The 20,012-nt window shown below is 43.6% G+C and overlaps 2 protein-coding genes across 5 annotated transcripts in view; both read right to left on the bottom strand.

Annotated features, from left to right (window-relative positions):
• LOC110070185 (uncharacterized) overlaps positions 1-20,012 on the bottom strand; it is a 104,827-nt gene that overhangs the window by 80,183 nt on the left and 4,632 nt on the right. The gene's annotated exons all lie outside the window — the stretch shown is intronic.
• The window catches only part of LOC140703981 (uncharacterized), an 84,122-nt gene continuing 69,334 nt past the window's right edge, over positions 5,225-20,012 (bottom strand). For all 4 annotated transcript variants that reach the window (XM_078388262.1, XM_078388264.1, XM_078388263.1 and 1 more), the window contains exons 4-6: positions 16,378-16,442; positions 8,589-8,715; positions 5,225-8,096 (exon numbers count right to left, since the gene is read on the bottom strand). In XM_078388262.1, coding sequence (XP_078244388.1) covers positions 6,580-8,096; positions 8,589-8,715; positions 16,378-16,442 — 1,709 coding nt within the window. In that variant the 3' untranslated portion in view covers positions 5,225-6,579. The remainder of the gene's footprint in view (positions 8,097-8,588; positions 8,716-16,377; positions 16,443-20,012) is intronic.

Here is a 20,012-nt window from a genome sequence, read left to right as displayed (position 1 = left end):
GACTGATCTTTTCCAGTCCTCTGGCCACTGTTGTTTTCCAAACTTGCTGGCATATTGAATGTAGCACCTTAACAGCATCATCTTTTAAGTTCAACTGGAATGCCATCACCTCCACTGACCTTGTTGTTAGCCAAGCTTTCTAAGGCTTTGACTTTGCTCTCCAGGATGTCTGACTCAAGGTCACAAACCACACTATCTGGGTTGTCTGGGATATCCAAATATGTACAATAGTAGATATGATTGTCATCTGAATTGAATTCGCCCATTCCTGTCCATTTTAGTTCACTAAGGCCCAGAATGTCAATGTTTATTCTTGCCATCTCCTGTTTGACCACATCCCGCTACCCAAGGTTCATAGATCTTACATTCCAGGATCCTATGCAGTATTTTTCTTTGCAGCATCGGGCTTTCCTTTCACTTCCAGGCACGTCCACAGCTGAGTGTCCTTTTGGCTTTGGCCCAACCACTTCATTAGCTGTGGATCTACTTATACTTGTACTCCGCTCTTCCTCAGTAACATGTTGGATGGCCTTCCGACTTGAGGGGCCCATCTTCCAGCGTCATATCTTTTAGCCTTTTGTTTCTGTTCATGGGAGACCTCTCCACTGCCAATTCCACAGTTCACAGGTGAACTGCTCATTGGGAATGTCACCTCTTGGAGAGGTGGAGAGCCCAGTTTCATCAGCAGGGGGATTGGGGCCGATCCCCCACAGGGATATTCATTAGTAAGTTGTCTGCTAATGGTGCAATGGTTTAGTAAACTGATGATGGCATGGTAATTCAGGAATGACTCAGGCTTTAGAGATGTGCTGTACTTTGTACTGCTTGTTTGTCATTATTGTAAGTGTCACGAAATGAGAAGGCTAGGTGATCACCAAATAATTAGGATCGCAAGACATCTTAGAGAGAGACGTTAAAGAATTCAGCCACACACGCAGGGATGTCTGCCAGCAGAGTCCTCCATATACACCTCTGGGTCCAGCTCTGGATCATGCTCTGGGGCAACGCCCCCAGGAGGACTCTCTTTTATTAAACTTACAAGCTCACAGATAGTTGACAGTATATAGGGCAATAGTTACATAATTCCAGTTTAGGATTGGCCCAAAGAAAGGCCTTGAGGTTAGCTCCCTATCACTGTGAGAAAGAGCAAGAATGGGTAGCCACGCCTCCTCTCAGAAGCAGCTGTGACATCATTCAGGAGAGCGTTCTCAGCTTAGCAAGCATTCCCCCACAATTATTTTAACTGCATGGTTTAAAAAAGAGGTTTGCCATCTTGAGCTAATACAACTAATTTAATCCTATTTTCGTATTAAACATATTTCCTTTAATTTAAGTTTAGAATACAGGAGAAAAGCGAAAGCTTCCCTATCTTCTGTGGTAGAAAGATGAAAACTGTGTGATGAAATATTATGAGGTGAATTGAGCATGCTTTGTTGTTTCCCCTTCTCCCTTTTTGTCTGGGAAGCATCTTTTTCATTTGTTTTATTTATAGGCTGCCTTTCTCCTGAAAGGGAGTTCCATCCTGGAACTTCAGACACCAGACACACAGAAGTGCAAACCTGTTGAGTTAGAGAAATCCAATCTGCTATTATAGGTGGTAGAAAATTTTTTGGAGAATTATTTTATTTATGGATTGATTTGATTGACACACTGCCTGTCTAACCAGAAGGCATTCTACCCGGTATCAGGTCCCAAACCATTTAGGGCTGTATATGTTAGTACCATCACCTTGAAGCTGGCATGGAAGCAGACGGGTGACCAGTGTAAGGTGGACCGAGCTGGAGAAATGTGTTGGTTTTTCCCAACTCGGCTCAGTAACCCGGCCACCATATTCTGGACCTGTTGAAGCTTCTGCATCAGCTTGATTGGACGCCCTACATAGAGAGCATTACAGTAGTTTATTCTTGAGACTGCCACTGCATGGAGCAACAGGTGAGGGACCCAAGATGACAGTAAGTGGGTCAGACCGTAGACACTACTTGGATGTCCACTGACAGTGCTGGGTCCAGAATAATGGCCAAGTTGCACACTCCATCCTTAGCAGTGAGAGCAAGTCCAGGAAAAAAAGGAGAGGGTCACACAATATGGTGATACTAGGGGCTTCCACCCAAAGGACCTTCGTTTTTTCTCGGTTCAACTTCCATCTGTTGTTCCCAAAGCTCAGGGAACAAGACAGCATCCAATGCAGAGGGGTAGGAAGGAGAGAAAGTATTGCATGTTGTCCACATATTTGTGACACAAAACTCCTGATGAGTGTGAAGTCCCCAAGCAAAGATAGGAGGCGTTCATGGGAGTGCCGTCACTCCCCGCGGTTCATAGGGAGACTCAGACCATCCCACCACCCTCTCCCCCTAGGAAGGAACATCGGAGTACTGATACCCAGGAGTTGGAGGAGTTATCCAGAAACAAAGGGTGGAAACACCAGGGGGTAGATACTTGGGTCTGTTGCTGGGATTGATCGGGTTAATCGTGGCTACACAGACTGACTGGGAAAAGGCAGGAGGGAATCAACGGTCGATGGTGGAGGCGGGAATCGGGGATATAAAGGAGGTCCAGGACAATATACCGGGGGGTTGGGAGAAGATATGGGTAGAGGATCCATGGACCGGTAAATGGGAACAGGTCCACGTGCCTCATGCAGAAGCTGAGAAGAGACATCGGCAAGGACTCCCCCCGAGACCATCTTATTGGGGTGAGTCAGAGACTAAAGAGTGGCGTAAGAAGCTAAGGGAGGAGAAAGAGAGAATCTTAAGAGAACAAGAAGCTAAGCGGGCATGGCATCTGGAGCAGCTCAGGAAGATGGGCTTCTACCTGGACCGTGGCTTGGAACAACCAGGAGAGGGATCTCCCCTATGGGGCTGGCTCGGTGACGAGGAGACCCTCCCACTTCTAACCCCAGATGAAGAAGAGGGAGAAACCCAAGAACCTGTAAAGTTATTAGGTGGACCTTGGGACTTTAAAAGTGTTAACCCGTTTGAAAAGTTCATGGACACCCTTGCATGTGACGTTCCCGCAGCAAGAGAAGTTTGAAAGTATGCCTGTTGATGTTTCTATACCTGTTCCGAAGTTAATAAATACAGAACAATGGTTTGACTTTAAAACGTCTCATTGTTTATTGAGGGAACAGGAGGGCCCCAAACACAAACCTTCACAAGGAGGCCTACTGCAGAGACCTCATATGGATGTTAATTAGCAGCAGGGAGATGATTGACCCAGAGGCACTCTACAAGTGTGAGTTAAAGGGGTGTAAAGAAGCCCTCTCCCCTAGTTGCATTCTCTCTGGGGATAATTACCACTGGTAGGGGATAATTACCACTGGTACCACAGAAGCCACTGGTAATGGTGCGGCTAAAAAATATTGTAAATAAATACATAAATAAATAAATAATTCTCGAAGAAGGCCTGGAGCCAGGAGAGAGCAAGGCCACTGATTCCTAACTCTAACAGCCACCCCAGGAGGATACTGTGGCTGACAGGATCCAGGGCTGCGGAGAGATGTTATCTTGCAGGGCAACATATGCTGTCTCCGTGCCATGATGCAGCCTGCAGTCAGATCCAGCACGGCTATATCTTTACTGACACCAACAAAGTAATGTGCAAGTTTGAAAGCTCTCTGGAACGTTTCATTGGCTACACAGACCTACCGAATCATCCACCCTTTGTTCGACAGACTTGACACAGTAGTAACTTACCGCCTTAAAAAAAAATCTCCATCTAGTGTACATGGAAACAGATTAGATTATTGAGATTTTGATGACTTACATGTTTTTTGTGTTACAACTGCTTTTGGTGTTATGTTTTATTTTACGTTGTATTGTAGAAAAAATAAATTGCAAAGTTATTACGTTCATTCTTGGACCTCTCACTGTGTGCCCAGTTGCATGAACTGATGCATAATGAGGGATACAAGCAGCAAATCGTTGACTACAGGTGATTCACAACCACAATTTACACCACGTCACTTTCATGTGAGTGTTACCCACCAAGAGGATTCTGGCTGATATTTAAATTTATATACCGCCCACCTGCCCAGAGGCCATTCTGGGCAATTTACAGCAAAGACAACAAAACAGTTCTTGCTGGAAGAAGGTGTTTGCGAGGTACTGAGGTCCCAAACCATTTAGGGCTTTAAATGTCAGAACCATCACCTTGAAGCTAAAATGGAAGCGGAAAGATAACCAGTGTAAGGCAGCCAGGGAGATATGTTTGGTATTTATCAACTCCACCCATTAGTCTAGATGCCATGTTCTGGAGTTTTTGAAGCTTCTGTATCACTCTCAAGGGAAGCCCCACATAGAGGGTATTACAGTAGTCTATCCTTGAGCCTACCAGTGCATGGACCAATTCGGTGAGCGACCAGGTATCAAGATAGGGGTGCAGCAATTCAATTCATCTAAGGTGATAATTCTTTAATCTACTCAACTATAAGCACTTCTGCTTCAGATTTCTTGCATTGCGATAACTATTCCCCAACTACGATTGCGGGTTTAGATTTCTCTGAAGATCTATTTAAGGCCATCCAACATGTCCCTAAACCAAAGCGTTCAAACCAGGAAGCAAATATTGCTGTTCAGGAAAAATATTTTGCATCAGGAGTTGGAAAAACGTTACCCTAATTTGACTTACTTTCTGTTCCTACTGTAATTCTAATGGACCGAGAGGTTGTGTTTTAAGGTACTCTTCTTGTACTACATATATCTGCGAAGAATTCCACTTCTCAGATTGGGGATGGCCTTCTCACAGTCCGAATACATCAGTTAGGTTTCTCACCATCGCCCTCATCCACCACACTAGCATATGACGTTTTTAATCCCAATATTTTAGTGGAAGGGGCAGGACTATGTCCTAATGGCAAAAATCCATATATATGTTGGGACTTCCCCCCCAAAGGATACTGTCTATAATAATAATATTGTGCAAGGCAAGTAACTGAGAAAGGCAGATGTAGGGCAGAACCTGGATTACTGTAACACACTTTATGTGCGGCTGCTAGTGGAAAGTGTCAGGAAGCTTCAGCAGATCGAAAACACAGCAGTCGGATTGCTGAATGGGGCATTGCTAGTTTTAACCTACAAGCTACCTCCCATTGTGAGCTGGCCTTGGGATTACGATCACGAAGAGAGACTTTTCCTTCAGTCCCACCACCCTCACAACTGTATCTGATGAGGACACAGGAGACCACCTTCACTGTGGCTAAAATAATATTAGCTGTGGGTCCGATGGCAATTTTTATATATATTTTAATTGTACAGAATTTTTATTGTACAGTATTTTTAATGTTGTAAGTCGCCCAGACCTTTGGGTAGTGTGGGTGGCATATAAATAAAATAAATAAATAAATAAATAATGACAAAAACCCATACATTTGTTGGCACTCCCCCCCCCAAAGATTTTTGTCTATAAAAATATTGTGCAAGGCAAGTAATTGAGAAAGGAAGAATCTGAAGCCATCACATTCTTCCTATTACCCATCTTGGATCATGGTCTGATTTTAAGCAGCTAAGTTGGGGTGACTGGACCTTTATTAGGGGTCTTGTCCTGCATGATGAGTTATTTGCTGCTGGAATGGTGTGACCCTGCTCATCCCAAGCAAAAATACCCTGCCCAGCCTCTTCTTCATAGACGGGGATAATACGTAATAGCAGATATAGGGCAGAACCTGGATTACTGTAACACACTTTATATGGGGCTGGCAATGGAAAGTGTAAAGAAGCTTCAGTGGATCCAAAACACAGCAGCCGGACTGCTGAATGGGGCATTGCTAGTTTTAACCTACAAGCTATCTCCCATTATGAGCTGGCCTGGGATTTACGATCATGAAGTGAGGCTTTTCCCTCTGTCCCCCCACCCTCACAACTGTATCGGATGGGGAAACAGGAGCGGGGCCTTCTCTTAGGCTGCTCCCAGACTTTGGAACTCCCTCCCACAGGAGGCCAAGCTGGCCCCATCTTTGATATCCTTCCGTGAGTAGGAAAAGACCTTCCTCTTCAGGCAAGCCTTCCCTCAGTAATCTAGCCACCTGTATGTGATTTTTAGATGGATTATTATTGAACTGTCCATTTTCAGGTTTTTCAGTTCTCAAAGTGACTTGTCCCTCCATTTTAAATACAGTGGTAGATCTCAGCTTTAAAATGGCCTTTTAATGAGATGCCTCTTTATATGTATTTTTAGCTCTGTGTCTTTTAATGATGTCAACCACTGTTGTACACTCATTGTTCCAAACTTTGAATACTGTCTTGGACTGTTGTAAGCTGCCTTGGGTCCTTTTCAAGGAGAAAGGTGGTGTAGAAATATTTTAATTTAATAAATAAACAAATAAACTGACCCAGGTGTTCCTCCATCTCAGGATTCCTTTATGTCTCACAAGAACAGGGACATGGCCAAAACACTTGCCACACTCCTAGCATTTGTATGGTTTCTCTCCAGTGTGGACACACTGATTACACACAAGCTCTGAACTGTCAGCAAAACATTTCCCATAGTCCTGGCATTTGTTTGGTTTCTCTCCTGTGCGGACCCCCCGTTATGCCTCACAAGAGTTGAGCTGTCTGCAAAACATTTCTCACACTCCTAGCATTTCTATGATTTCTCTCCAGTGTGCACACTCTTATGACTCACAAGTTGTGAATTCCGACCAAAACATTTCCCACAATCCTGGCATTTGTAGGGTTTCTCTCCTTTGTGGATCCTAATATGACGCAGAAGTATTGAATTCGTAGTGAAACATTTCCCACACTCCTTGCATTTGTAGGGTTTCTCCCCTGTGTGAACCCACATATGACTTACAAGTTGTGAATTCTGACCAAAATATTTCCCACACTCGTTGCATTTGTAGGGTTTCTCTCCTGTGTGAATCCAGACATGATTCAGAAACTGTGAATGCCATACAAAACATTCCCCACACTCCTGGCATTTGTAGGGTTTCTCTCCTGTGTGGATCCTCATATGACGCACAAGGTGTGAATTCCGACCAAAACATTTCCCACACTCCTGGCATCTGTATGGTTTCTCTCCTGTGTGGACATGCTGATGTGTCACAAGCTGGGAATTCCGAGCAAAACACTTCCCACACTCCGGGCATTTGTATGGTTTCTCTCCTGTGTGGATCCTAATATGACGCAAAAGGTGTGAATTCGAACTAAAACATTTTCCACACTCCTGGCATTTGTAGGGTTTCTCTCTTGTATGAATCCGCATATGATGCACAAGGTGTGAATTCCAAGGAAAACATTTCCCACACTCCAGGCATTTGTATAGTTTCTCACTCGTGTGACCCCGCATATGATTCACAAGCTGTGAATTAGAAGCAAAACATTTCCCACACTCCTGGCATTTGTAGCGTTTCTCTCCATTGTGGATTCTCATATGACGCAAAAGGTTTGAATTTGAACTAAAACATTTCCCACACTCCTGGCATTTGTATGGTTTCTCTCCTGTATGAACCCACATATGACTCTCAAGCTGTGAATTAGAAGCAAAACATTTCCCACACTCCTGGCATTTGTAGCGTTTCTCTCCATTGTGGATTCTCATATGATGCAAAAGGTGTGAATTCTGAGCAAAACATTTCCCACACTCCTGGCATATGTATGGTTTCTCTCCAGTGTGGAATTTCATATGACTCACAAGCTGTGAATTCTGAGCAAAACATTTTCCACATACCTGGCATTTCTGCATTGTCCCTCCTGTGTGGATTATCTTATGGTTCTTAAAGTTTGAATCATGAACAAAGGATTTCCTACACACTTGCCATTTGTGTAGTTTTTCTCCTGTGCAAATTCTTTGATGACCCAGTAAGCGTTCCTTGCAGTTTAAACATTTCCCAGACATTTTTCTGAAAGAGCAATTCTTTTCATTGCGGCCCTTTCTGTGAACCATCCGTGCTAGCATCAGAGAAAAATGTTTCCCACACATGATGCATTTGTATGGCTTCTCTTGGGTACAGGTTTCTTTTGTGTGGGTTCTGCAGTGTTCTGCAACCTCTAATTTGTGTGTAAATGTCTTTACATATCTAGGGCCTATGTTTTTCTCCCTCCATTTGTCTGCAGGAAAGGATGACAAATGCAAAAAAGGCTGAACTGGAGAGATGAATAGATCTAGAGAACAGGAAAAAAAAAGTTTTCTCAAGATGTGGATTTTGAGGCAAGAATTCTCTAATGGAAAGACGAAATTGTCCATCTTTCAAGTACTATAATACATTGTCCTTTCCCCCCTTTTTGTTTTCCATTACATCTATAAACTAATTTAAGAAAGCTAAGAGGAACATCGTGATTTCCTTCATGAACATCTGGTACCAACATTATACTCTGTATAAGTTCCAGGTCAAGGCCTTTCTTCTGAATTAGGACTGTATGACGACCTTTAAATCTTAATATTGGTTTTCTTTTAGCTTAATATGCTTCTTGATGGCTTTACTGTTATTTTCCATGGGATCAATATAGCAACAAATGTGACAATATTGCAGTGACTAAACTCAATTCGGACACAATCCTGGTATGGAAGTGTTATTCTTGCTGTTATTGTCGGTAGTCGTTATTGCACTGGTAATGATGGAGATTAGCATCAACCAGACAAGAAGAGAGCCTTACCAAGAGAGGATACAGTTTGCCAGTTCTCCTCCATGACCTCCTGGTGGAGGGCTCTCTGGTCAGGATCCAGCAGTGCCCATTCCTCCTGGGTGAAGTGCATGGCCACCTCCTCAAAGGTCACTGGAACCTAAAAATAGGAAAGAAAGGAGGCCTTCTTCATGGAATTAATAAAGGTAACCTTCTCAATCCCAAGGAACAACAAAGTTGGTGGATCTCATATTGTAGGTATCCAACAATTAAGGGCTACCAGTCACTTTGGCCATGTGCTCCCTCCAGGAAGAGAGGCCTTCAAACCTCAGTTGCTGAGAAAGAACAGGGTGAGGGAAAGGGCTAATGGTGACCCACCGCCCCTCCTTGTCAGCTTCCTTGAGGCAACCAGGGACCCTCTGTCAGCAACAGGATGCTAGAATAATCCGGGCTTTGGGATGAGGGGTGGGAAAGTAATTCCTGGTGTCCCCACACTCACTTTTGGAAAACCTCAAACAGCCCACTACTTGTGAGCCACCTTCCTCCCGAGGTGTGGGACACGGTGGCTCTGCGGGTTAAAGCACAGAAGCCTCTGTGCTGCAAGGTCAGAAGACTAGCAGTTGTAAGATCAAATCTACGCGACAGAGTGAGCTCCTGTCGCTTGTCCCATCTCCTGCCAACCTAGGAGTTTGAAAACATGTAAATATGAGTAGATAAATAGGTACCATCACTGTGAGAAGGTAACAGCGTTCTGTGTCTCGTCGCAGTGGTGACGTGACCACAGAAACTGCCTACGGACAAACGCTGGCTCTATGGCTTGGAAATGGGAATGAGCACCGTGCCCTAGAGTCGGACACGACTGGACTAAATGTTAAGGGGAACCTTTACCTTCCTCCCAAGGGAAACCTTTACCTTCCTCCCAAGGAAGGGACTCACTATGTGAAAAATGGAATTATACATTAAAAAGAAATTAAGTATGCTTAAAAATACCTTAAAGAATTAAAAACATTTACAACTGTAACGTAGCAGGCCAATCTGATGTCACTGCCAACTCAGGCCTCTCAGAATGCCCACCACACTACTTCACACTTTAAACAAGCTCTTTCTCTCTCACACTCCAGATCTGATCCTTTTTCCTCCCACTTCACATCCCTTTTCTTCCAACTCCTCCCCCTCCAGCTCCACCCTCCGTCAACCCATTGGCTGATGATCCACTGCCCAACTGTGATGGATAGGTGGGGTCAGTGCTGCCTGTTACATTACCTCCCCCCTTTATAAGTTGTTTCATGGGAGGAAAGCTAAAGTGCTTCCTTCTCATGAACACAGAGCACACCAACAATACATCATATCAATAAACAACAATATATCAAACAATTGCATAACCCTGCATTATATTTTACACATACATACTTTACCATTTCCACGGTTCCTTAATGCATATTCTTAACATTTAGATACACCATTTAAACATTTGTTCACATAACCAATAGCAATGTTACATGGTATAAGTACATCCAACTTTTATTACATATATCATATCAGAAGTCCAATTATTTGTTTTTCTCTTCAATCCTTGGGTCTTCTAGAAAGGGCATCTGCAGCACAGTTCTGATTCTCTTTGACCACTCGAACCTCAGAGTCAAAGTCCTGCAAAATCAAAGCCCACCTCATCAGTTTACTGTTATTGGCTTTGATAGTCCTTAGCCACAATAGCGGGGAGTGATCAGTACATAAGATGAAATGTCTCCCCCAAATATATGGCTTCAGTTTCTGGACCGCAAACAAAATGGCAAGACACTCCTTCTCGATGGTAGACAGGTGTCTCTCCCCTTTTTGCAGCTTCTTGCTCAGGTAAGCAACCGGATGAAGATCTCCGCAGTCGTCACTCTGGCACAGCACGGCTCCTAACCCGGAGTTGGATGCATCTGTGAAGATGGTAAACTCGCGATGGAAATCCGGAGCTCAGAACACTGGGTTGGTGATCAACGCCTCCTTCAGTTTCCCAAACGCCTCCTCGCAGCTACTGGACCACTGGATGTTGTCAGCACTCTTCTTGCGAGTCAAGTCAGTCAGCGGAGCTGCTATCTCGCTGAACCTAGGAATAAATCTCCTATAATAGCCTACCAGCCCAAGAACAGATCTAACTTTCTTCTTGGTGGTGGGTCTAGGCCAACTACTTATAGCATCTACTTTAGCTTCCAGGGGTTTTATTCTACCTCCCCCTACTACATGACCCAAGTACTTCATTTCCGGGCTACCCAGCTGGCATTTGCACACTTTCACAGTTAGCCCAGCTGCTTTTAATCTTTGCAGCACTATTTCTAAGTGACAAAGGTGATCTTTCCAGGTGTGACTGAAGATACCTATGTCGTCTATATAAGCTACAGTAAAGTTGCTAAGCCCTTGCAAAGTCTTGTCCATAAGTCTTTGGATAGTAGTTGGTGAATTCCTTAACCCAAAACTTAGGACACGAAACTCAAATAGGCCAAAAGGGCTACAAAATGCTGTTTTCTCCTGATCCTTAGGGTCAATTCTTACTTGCCAAAACCCTTTGGTTAGGTCTAGGCAGGAAATATACTGACATCCCCCTATGGTCTCTATCAGGTTGTCTAATCTGGGCATAGGGTAAGCATCCGGCTTGGTTACGAGGTTAAGCTTTCTATAATTAACACAGAACTGAATACTTCCATCTGGTTTGTCCACCAAGACTATAGGAGCAGACCAAGGGCTTGATGATGAAACAATAATATTCTCCTTCAACATCTCATCTAGCTCCTTGCGCACCTTGTCAACATATGGCCCAGTGACTCTATATGGAGTTACTGCTTGTGGGGGTGCATCTCCTGTATCTATCTTGTGCACCACTCCCTTGGCTAACCCAGGCTTGTTAGAGAAAACATGTTGGTATTTTGTAACTAAGGATTTCAATTCATTCTGCTGCTCTTGGGAAAATAAAGGGCTGATTTTGACTTCTTCAGGGTTGTACCTAACTTTCCCTCTCCCTTCCCAATAAGGCAAATCTTGTTTCTCCTTGTCAGCTGCCTTCATGCCAAATAATACCCTATTCTCCTCTCTATAATATGGTTTAATCATATTCACATAAACCACCCTCCTGCCTGGTTCTCCATCTTCTTTAATGATGTAATTACTGTCATTCATTTTGGCAATAATTCTGAATGGTCCTGCCCAATTTAATCCTAATTTGTTCCCTTTGAGAGGTCTCAGCATAAGTACCTCATCTCTAGGGTTAAAACTTCGTTCTCTGGCTCGTCTGTCATACCAGACTTTCTGTTTGTTTTTCTGCACTTGTAGATTCTCAGCGGCTAGTTCTAAATTTCTTTTTAGGGTGTTCATCAGGGTGTCTAAATATGAGATTACGTTTTCAGGATCATTTTCTTTTATTTGCTCCCAATTTTTTCTAATTAAGTCAAGGGGTCCTCTCACTTTTCTCCCAAACAGCAACTCAAAAGGACTAAATCCTGTACTGTCTTGGGGTACAGATCTATATGCATACAACAGGAGCTGTAATCTCTGGTCCCAATTGTTAGGGTTTTCGGCAGAATAGGCCCTAATCATACACATCAGGGTGCCATTAAATTTTTCTGTGAGCCCATTGGATTGCGGGTGATATGGGGAAGTATTTAGATGTTTGATCCCACATATTTGCCATAGTCTCTGCATAAGTTTTGAGGTAAAAGATGTTCCTAGGTCAGTCACTATCTCTGACGCAAAGCCCATTCGACTCATATAACTCAGCAAGGCATCAGCCACTGTATGAGTCTCAATATTCCTCAGAGGAATAGCCTCTGGGTATCGTGTGGCATGGTCTACAATAGTCAGAATAAACCTGTTCCCCCTTTTGGTGACTCTATGCAATGGCCCTATAATATCCATGCCAATACGTTGAAATGGGGTAGAAATTATGGGTAATGGGCACAGCTTTACCTTTGTTTTATCTCTGTTATTACCCTGTCTCTGACAAGTATCGCAACTCTGACAGAAACTCTTAATCTGCTTTCCCATCTCTGGCCAAAAGAAATTTTTGCGCTATTCTTTGTTTGGTTTTATTAATTCCTAGATGAGCAGCAAATATATCTGAATGTCCTCTTTCTAATATTTTCTGGTGGTATTTTACAGGAACTACTAACTGCTTTTGAATATCTTCCCCTCCTTTCATGGGGTTTACCAGTGTCTCTCTGTACAACAATCCCTGTTCACTGTGGAACCTTTCAGGTGTTTCAGGGGTTAACTGTATTTCAGACACTTTCTCAAAGCAGTATTTTAGTGTGGGATCTGCTTGTTGTTCTTGAGAAAAAGTATTGTTTGGGGGAATATCCAGTGTAAATAACTCAGCTGTGTCTCTATTGTCGGTCATTCCCTTCCCCTGACTGTCACTCTTTTCTTCAGCTGCCTCTGCTTGCTCTTGTTGTGAACGTGTTAGAACTAGAACTATCTTAATATGCTCAGAGAGGTCTGTGCCAATCAAAACGGCCGATGGCAACTGTGAGGAAATTCCTACGTGCCAATTTCCCTGCCATCCCCGATATTGAATGGGTAATTCAGCCACAGGCAAAATAACAGTTTCTTGTCCTATTCCCTTCACTGCCATGTGTTCTTCTTTTAAAATGTATTACTGAGGTACGATATCTGGGTGACATAGAGTTACTTGTGAACAAGAATCTTTCAGAGCTATGTATTTGTTATCTAAAGCAGTGGTTCTTAACGTAGGCGATAATGCCCCCCAGGGGGCGATTTCATTTTTCAGGGGGGCGGTAGAAAGAAAAGGGGCGGTGTGGGGGCGCTGGAGCAGAAGGGGGGCGGTAGGCGGGCACTGTTGCAAGCCAAACCTGTGAAGATGGCTGCAGCCTTTTTACAGTGTGCATGAATATATATTTTCCTCCAATTTTAATTTAGTTTCGGACTTTTTATCTTGAAATTTTTAGTTCCTGCATTTGATTTTATGGCCTTTTTATATTTCTTTTTGCGTCTTAAAATTCACTTGCAACTAAATCATTAAATGTTACTTTTTGGGGGGCATTTCATTTTCTTGGAATTTAATTTTGTTTTCAGGGGTCATTGGATTTAAGTGTCTTAAATAAATAAATAAATAAATAAATAAATAAATAAATAAATAAATAAATAAATAAATAAATAAATAAGATATCATCACCGCGGGGAGGGGGCGATGATAACTTCCTCAATGGCTCAAGGGGGCGTTTCTTTCAAAAAGGTTAAGAACCACTGATCTAAAGCACAAATATTGTCCCCAGCCGTTTTAAATAATTCTTGATCCATTTTAATTAGAAAACAATGCCTAATCTCTGCCAAAGGAAGAGTAGATTCAATATTATCAGTCGGTGTAGAGAGCTCTGCTGGTGTTGCCATGGCTACTGACTCCTCCTCTTGTGTATTAACTTGTTCCTGCTGCACACAGTAAACAGCTTTAGGTTTGCTTAAATTTACTTTTTGTGGTAAAAATTCTCTATTTTCTCTGTTTTTACCACACTGGGACGCAATGTGACCTTTTTCATTACATTTAAAGCAGCTTCTAACATTCCATTGATCATTTCCAGCACCTTTCCCTACTTTTTCCTCCAAATTTTGCCCTCTGGCTTGGCTCTGTTCTGAGGACTTTCCCACAAAATGGCCACCAACCTTCTGCTGGTTTTTAAATTGTCCTTTAGGATATTTATTAGAGTCCTCCCAAGTTTTCCTCACACCTTTTCCCTCAGAAAAGCTGGGTTTTTGTATCTGGGAAATGAAATCAGCAATCTCCCCTGCCTCTTTCAAATTCTGGGGTTTTCTTGTCCCTGACCAAATATTTTAGTTCACCATGTAAGAGAGAATAAAACTGCTCCAACCCCACAACATTTTTCAGATCCCGAATTGTCTGAACTCCCTCCTGTAACAGTCATTCTCTCTTTCTCCATTTCAGGTTCCTTCAACCTGTATTCATGTGCTTGAGCTTGCTCCATTTTCCACTTTATAAATTCTACTGAGTCTTCCCTTGAGGCTCCTCTCTCCTGATCTGAGGTAAAATCTCCCTCAAAATCCCCATTTTCCTCATCTGATCCAACTGCTGTTTCACAAGGCACCTGCTCAGTTTTCTTCCCTCTAGTCAAAGGCATTTTCCTCTCTTAAGGCTTATTATTCACTTTTAAAAGCCTTGATTTTAAAAGTCCACTTTTTCTCTTGTCAGTGAGTGTCTGTGTTACAATTTAGCTTCCAGCAATCATCCACTGGCAAGCTAGCTACTGTTACTAGGCCTCTCCCTCCAGCTAGGCCTCCCACCAATGACAGAATTTTTCTTTCTGCCTCAGGGAACAAAATTGTAAACACACAGCTTCCCCCTGTCCCAGGCTTAGTTGTTTTGAGTCCCCTCAGCCTCACTGCCCTTGGCTCCGCTTTGTCCCCTCAGAGTTCTCCCTTAAACTCAGGACAAGCTAGCCAAACTGCCACAGATTTCAGCTTTGGGCCACTCTTTCCTCAGAAATGGTCACTACAGAGCTTCCCTGTCTTAGTCCCCAATCTGAGTTTGCACGCCCTTCTACTAGACTCTCTCCCCATGAGATAAATCCTAGAAGGTTACCCACACGCTCCCTCAGACGTCCCTGACTAAAGACCCCTGTTCTGGACACCTTTCCAGTCAAGGCTTCACTGGATCTTCGAATCCCGCCGCTGGACACCAATTTTATTGTAATGTAGCAGGCCAATCTGATGTCACTGCCAACTCAGGCCTCCCAGAAGGCCCACCACACTACTTCACACTCGCTGCCACCAATTGTAATGACTATTTAAGAAGGACAAAGATTTCCTTCAAAACAAAACAGGTTTATTGAAACAACAAAATAAAATATGTAAATCACAAGTAGCTAATCAAGATGTCAATTATTGTATCTTATTTAATCAATCACAGACTTTCTTCACTGACCACTTAGGCACGCAAGCCTTTAAACAAGCTCTTTCTCTCTCACACGCCAGATCTGATCCTTTTTCCTCCCACTTCACACTCCTTTTCTTCCAACTCCTCCCCCTCCAGCTCCACCCTCCGTCAACCCATTGGCTGATGATCCACTGCCCAACTGTGACGGACAGGTGGGGTCAGGGCTGCCTGTTACAACAACCTTAAAAACAAACTTACTAGGTAAAAACCAGCATTCAAGACTCAGCTAGTAAAAGCCAGTCTGAAAAGGTGGGTCTTCAACTGTTGGCGGAGGGAGAAAAGGGACAACACAATCTCCTGAGTAAACTGGAGCTGCCACAGAGAACGCCCTTTCTCGTGTCCCCATCAGGTCTACCTGTGATGGCCCAGAGGTGGGTCACCTGTGAGGCTAAGAGCCGAGGAGGTTCACGTGGGGAGAGACAGTCCTTCAGATCGCTGGCTAGAGCTTGAGAGGCAATAAACAGGGCTTTGAATTGGGCTTGGAAACGGATGGGTAGGTATTGCTATTTAGCACACCGAGAAGACCATACTATACCAGCCTTCTACGTAAGCACTGATAAATTGAGCATTTCATTAAAAAGAAAGGGTCAGACTGATTAATTTATTTACTAACACACACACACACACACACACACACACACACACACACACACACCAGACATACAAGACACTCTAACTCATTCTCTCTTCCCCCGTTGTCATACACTATTCTGTTAAAAACATATTAGTAGTATATTTAATGAGCAGTTAAAGAAACCACAGAAACTTCAACAGGCATAAATTGTAAGTATAAAATATCAATCAATCTTCATTTGCTGTCTCCAACCCATTAAGTAAGGATAAAATACATGATTCAAATACACAAGGCCTTTGCCCTACCTGATCGGCTTCTCCTCCATGACATCGAAGAGATGTACTACTTGTCGTTGGCCTCCTGCCAGCCCCTGAGGGAAAGACAAAAGAGTTGGGGAGCCAGTCCCAGAAGCTCATCGCAAAATAAGATCATAATCCTAAAAACACAGATTAAGTCTTTATTTAGCATCTGAGGATTCCTATCCCGGTTAAAGGTACACGTTCACATACTAAAAATTCTGCCATTTCAGGAAACTGTGAGTGAATGATATTGCAAGAGGGCAGAAGACTGACTTTTTATTTTTATTTTTTATTGAGTAAAAGAATTTCTACAACAATTAAAAAACACCAAATGTCAGGATTTCTCCTTTTTTTCAGATACTACAGTTTAACTGCTGCGCCAGAATTTTTCTATTATTTTGGATCATCTTTTTATTTATTTATTACCACCTTTTTTTTCAAGAAATAAAAACAAATGAACCAAGCTTTGTCTTTCTTTGTTTTGACCCACATAAACTCCGTTTAATGCATTCCTATGGGGGGAAAACTCACCGGTAAGCGAAGATTCCCCATCCGGCCGCCATTTTCGCCGCCTCGGTAAGCGAGGGCAGGGCACAAAAACGCAGGGGGAGGGCTCCCCCGCGCTCCATCCAAAGCGCCTGCCGGCTTTTTGGACCAGCTGACCGGCGGGCGTTTGGGAAGGAGAGCGGGGAAGGGCTCCCACGGGCTCCCTCCGAAGTGCCTGCCGGCTTTTTGGACCAGCTGACCGGCGGGCGTTTGGGAAGGAGAGCGGGGAAGGGCTCCCACGGGCTCCCTCCGAAGTGCCTGCTGGCTTTTTCGGCCAGCTGACCGGCGGGCGTTTGGGAAGGAGAGTGGGGGAGGGCTCCCCCGCGCTCCCTCCGAAGCGCCTGCCGGCTTTTTGGGCCAGCTGACCGGCGGGCGTTTGGGAAGGAGCGCGGGGGAGGGAACCCATAGGGAACATAGCAATGCGGTCGCTTTTGCGATCGCAAAATCCGCATTGATATGCAGCTTCGTCGTTAAATCCGACCATCAGCCATTCTCATGACATTCTCACAACATGCTCAAGTCAATGTAGATATCACTGTTTCAGTAATGTATACATGCTAAAAATTCCAGCTCATTCTAGGACTACTCTATTTGGAACTTTGTTCTGCCAGGTGATACCAAAAATGCGTCGGAGACAACGCATATGGAACGTGTTCAGCTTCCTCTCTTGCTGTGCACAAAGAGTTGTGGTGTCCCTCTGGGGTGATTTCCCTGCACCAATTCTCCATACAGGGAATCTTTTGGAATCCGACCATCAGCCATTCTCACAACATGTTCAAGCGAATGTAGATGTCATTGTTTCAGTAATGTATACATGCTAAAAATTCCAGCTCGCTCTAGGACTACTCTATTTGGAACTTTGTCCTGCCAGGTGATACCAAAAATGCATTGGAGACAACGCATATGGAACATGTTCAGCTTCCTCTCTTGCTGTGCATGAAGGGTCCAGGACTGACTGCAGTACAGGAGTGTGCTCAGGACACAGGCTCTATAGACCTGGATCTTGGTATATGCCTTCAGCTTATTATTAAACCATACAGTGGACCCTCTACTTATGGAATTAATCCGTATTGGAACGGTGGCTGCAAGTCGAAAAGTCTGTAGGTCGAATCTCCATTGACCTACAATGGATTGAAAACTGATTAATCCCATAACTTGCAGTTTTCATTCTATTTTTGTTCCATTTTGGGTTTTTTTCTGGTCTGTAGGTCGATTCTCCGGCTACAAGTCAAATCTAAATTTTGCGGCCAGAGAAGTCTGTAACTCGAAAAGTCTGTAAGTCGAGCTGTCTGTAAGTTGAGGGTCCACTGTACTTTCTTTGTGAGTCTAGAGAACATGGTAGCGAGAGTCAGAGATTGTTGAGTCAAGGTACACAAAGTCATGAACAACCTCCAATTCTTAGGTGCAGATGGTAATAAAGGGAGGTGAGTCCACACCCTGGCCCATGACTTGTGTTTTCTTCAGGCTGATTGTTAATCCAAAGTCTTGCCAGGCCTTGCTAAAATAATTCATGAGTTATTGGACGTCTTCAGCAGAACAGTCAACAACAGCGGCATCATTGGCGAAGAGGAAGTCCCGCATGCATTTCAGTTGGACTTTGGTCTTTGCTCTAAATCTAGAGAGATTAAAGACCTTTCCATCTGATATAATCCAGCGAGACACCTTCTGTTGCAGTTCCAAAAGCGTGCTTCAGTATGACAGCAAAAAAGATCCCAAACAGGGAAGTATTTTTAAAAGGCCATTCCTGCTAACCAAATCAAAGGCCTTTGTAAGACCTATGAAGGCCACAAAAAGTGGCTGTCATCATTCCCTACATTTCTCCTGCAACTGTCTGAAGGAAAATACCATGTCAATGGTGGATGTATTAGCACGGAATCCTCACCGTGATTCTGGATAGACTCTGCCTGCATGAACCCGGAGTCTCTTCAGCACAACACGGGCAAGTAGCTTCCTTAAAACACTGAGAAGAGAGATGCCACAGTAGTTATTGCAGTCGCCCCTGGCGCCTTTGTTCTTATACAATTTGACGATGTTTGCATCCTTCATGTCCTGTGGTACTCCACCTTCACTCCAGCAAAGATGAAAGATTTCATACAGTTCGGTGGTGACGGTCTCTTTACAGCACTTCAGCACTGCAACAGGGATGTTATCCCTCTCAGGTGCCTTGCCAGAGGTGATGGAATCCTAGGCCACTTTTATTTCTGCTAATGTTGAACTGCTGTCCAACTCTTCCAAGACAGGCAGGCACACAATGTTATTTAATGCCTCTTCAGTTACTACATTCTCTCTATAACTCAGAGTAGTGCTGCACCCAGTGTTCCATCTGCTGTGCTCGGACTTGTATGATCATGCCTGTAGCAGTTTTAGAAATAGCAGTTTTGTTCTGTATTGGACGTAAAGCCTGCTTCATACCGTCGTTAATTCCCTTGATGTTACCGGTGTCCGCTGCTATCTGTATCTAAGAGCAGAGCTGAAGCCAATAATCGTTAGAACATCTCCTGGCAGTCTGTTGGACTTTGCTACGAGTAAGTCGAAGAACCTGCAAGTTGTACTCACTAGGACAGGCTTTGCATGCTGCTAGAGCTCTCCTCTTTTCCTCGATCGTTGGCACCCAATGTCGGGCCAAAAAAAACAGACACGAAAGAAAGGCTTGAGGAACAGCCCTCAAGCCATCCATCAAAGCGAGGCTTCAAACAGATGCAACTGATTGCTCACCATTCGCATGGCACGGGTCAAGATGTCTAATTCATCTATTACAGATCCCTGGTGAGTAATTTCAGTTTAAACTAGAAGCATGATGGGAATTGTCCTATCCCCTTTACAAGACAGACACAAACAGGAGTTAGTTTATCTCTTGCAAAGAGAAGGTTTTTTTAAATGACCATTCTGATTAATTAGTGGGAGGTTTATTGACAGAGATAAGTTCTTGCTGTCCCTTTTATCCGGAGGGAGGTACTTGTAAACTTGCAGTTGGGAAATAATTGCAATTGAACTTCACAAAACTCCTATGGTTTCAAATAAAATCCTTAACACATGGCACCTCTGTAGGCATGTAATTTTACAGCTAGAAAATCCTTTGCTATTCCAGCAAAATG

The sequence above is a fragment of the Pogona vitticeps genome, chromosome 2, assembly GCF_051106095.1.
Source record: "Pogona vitticeps strain Pit_001003342236 chromosome 2, PviZW2.1, whole genome shotgun sequence".
Lineage (NCBI taxonomy): Eukaryota > Metazoa > Chordata > Lepidosauria > Squamata > Agamidae > Pogona > Pogona vitticeps.
Note: the sequence above shows the minus strand (reverse complement) of the source record. Positions and strands in the feature narration are given on the sequence as shown.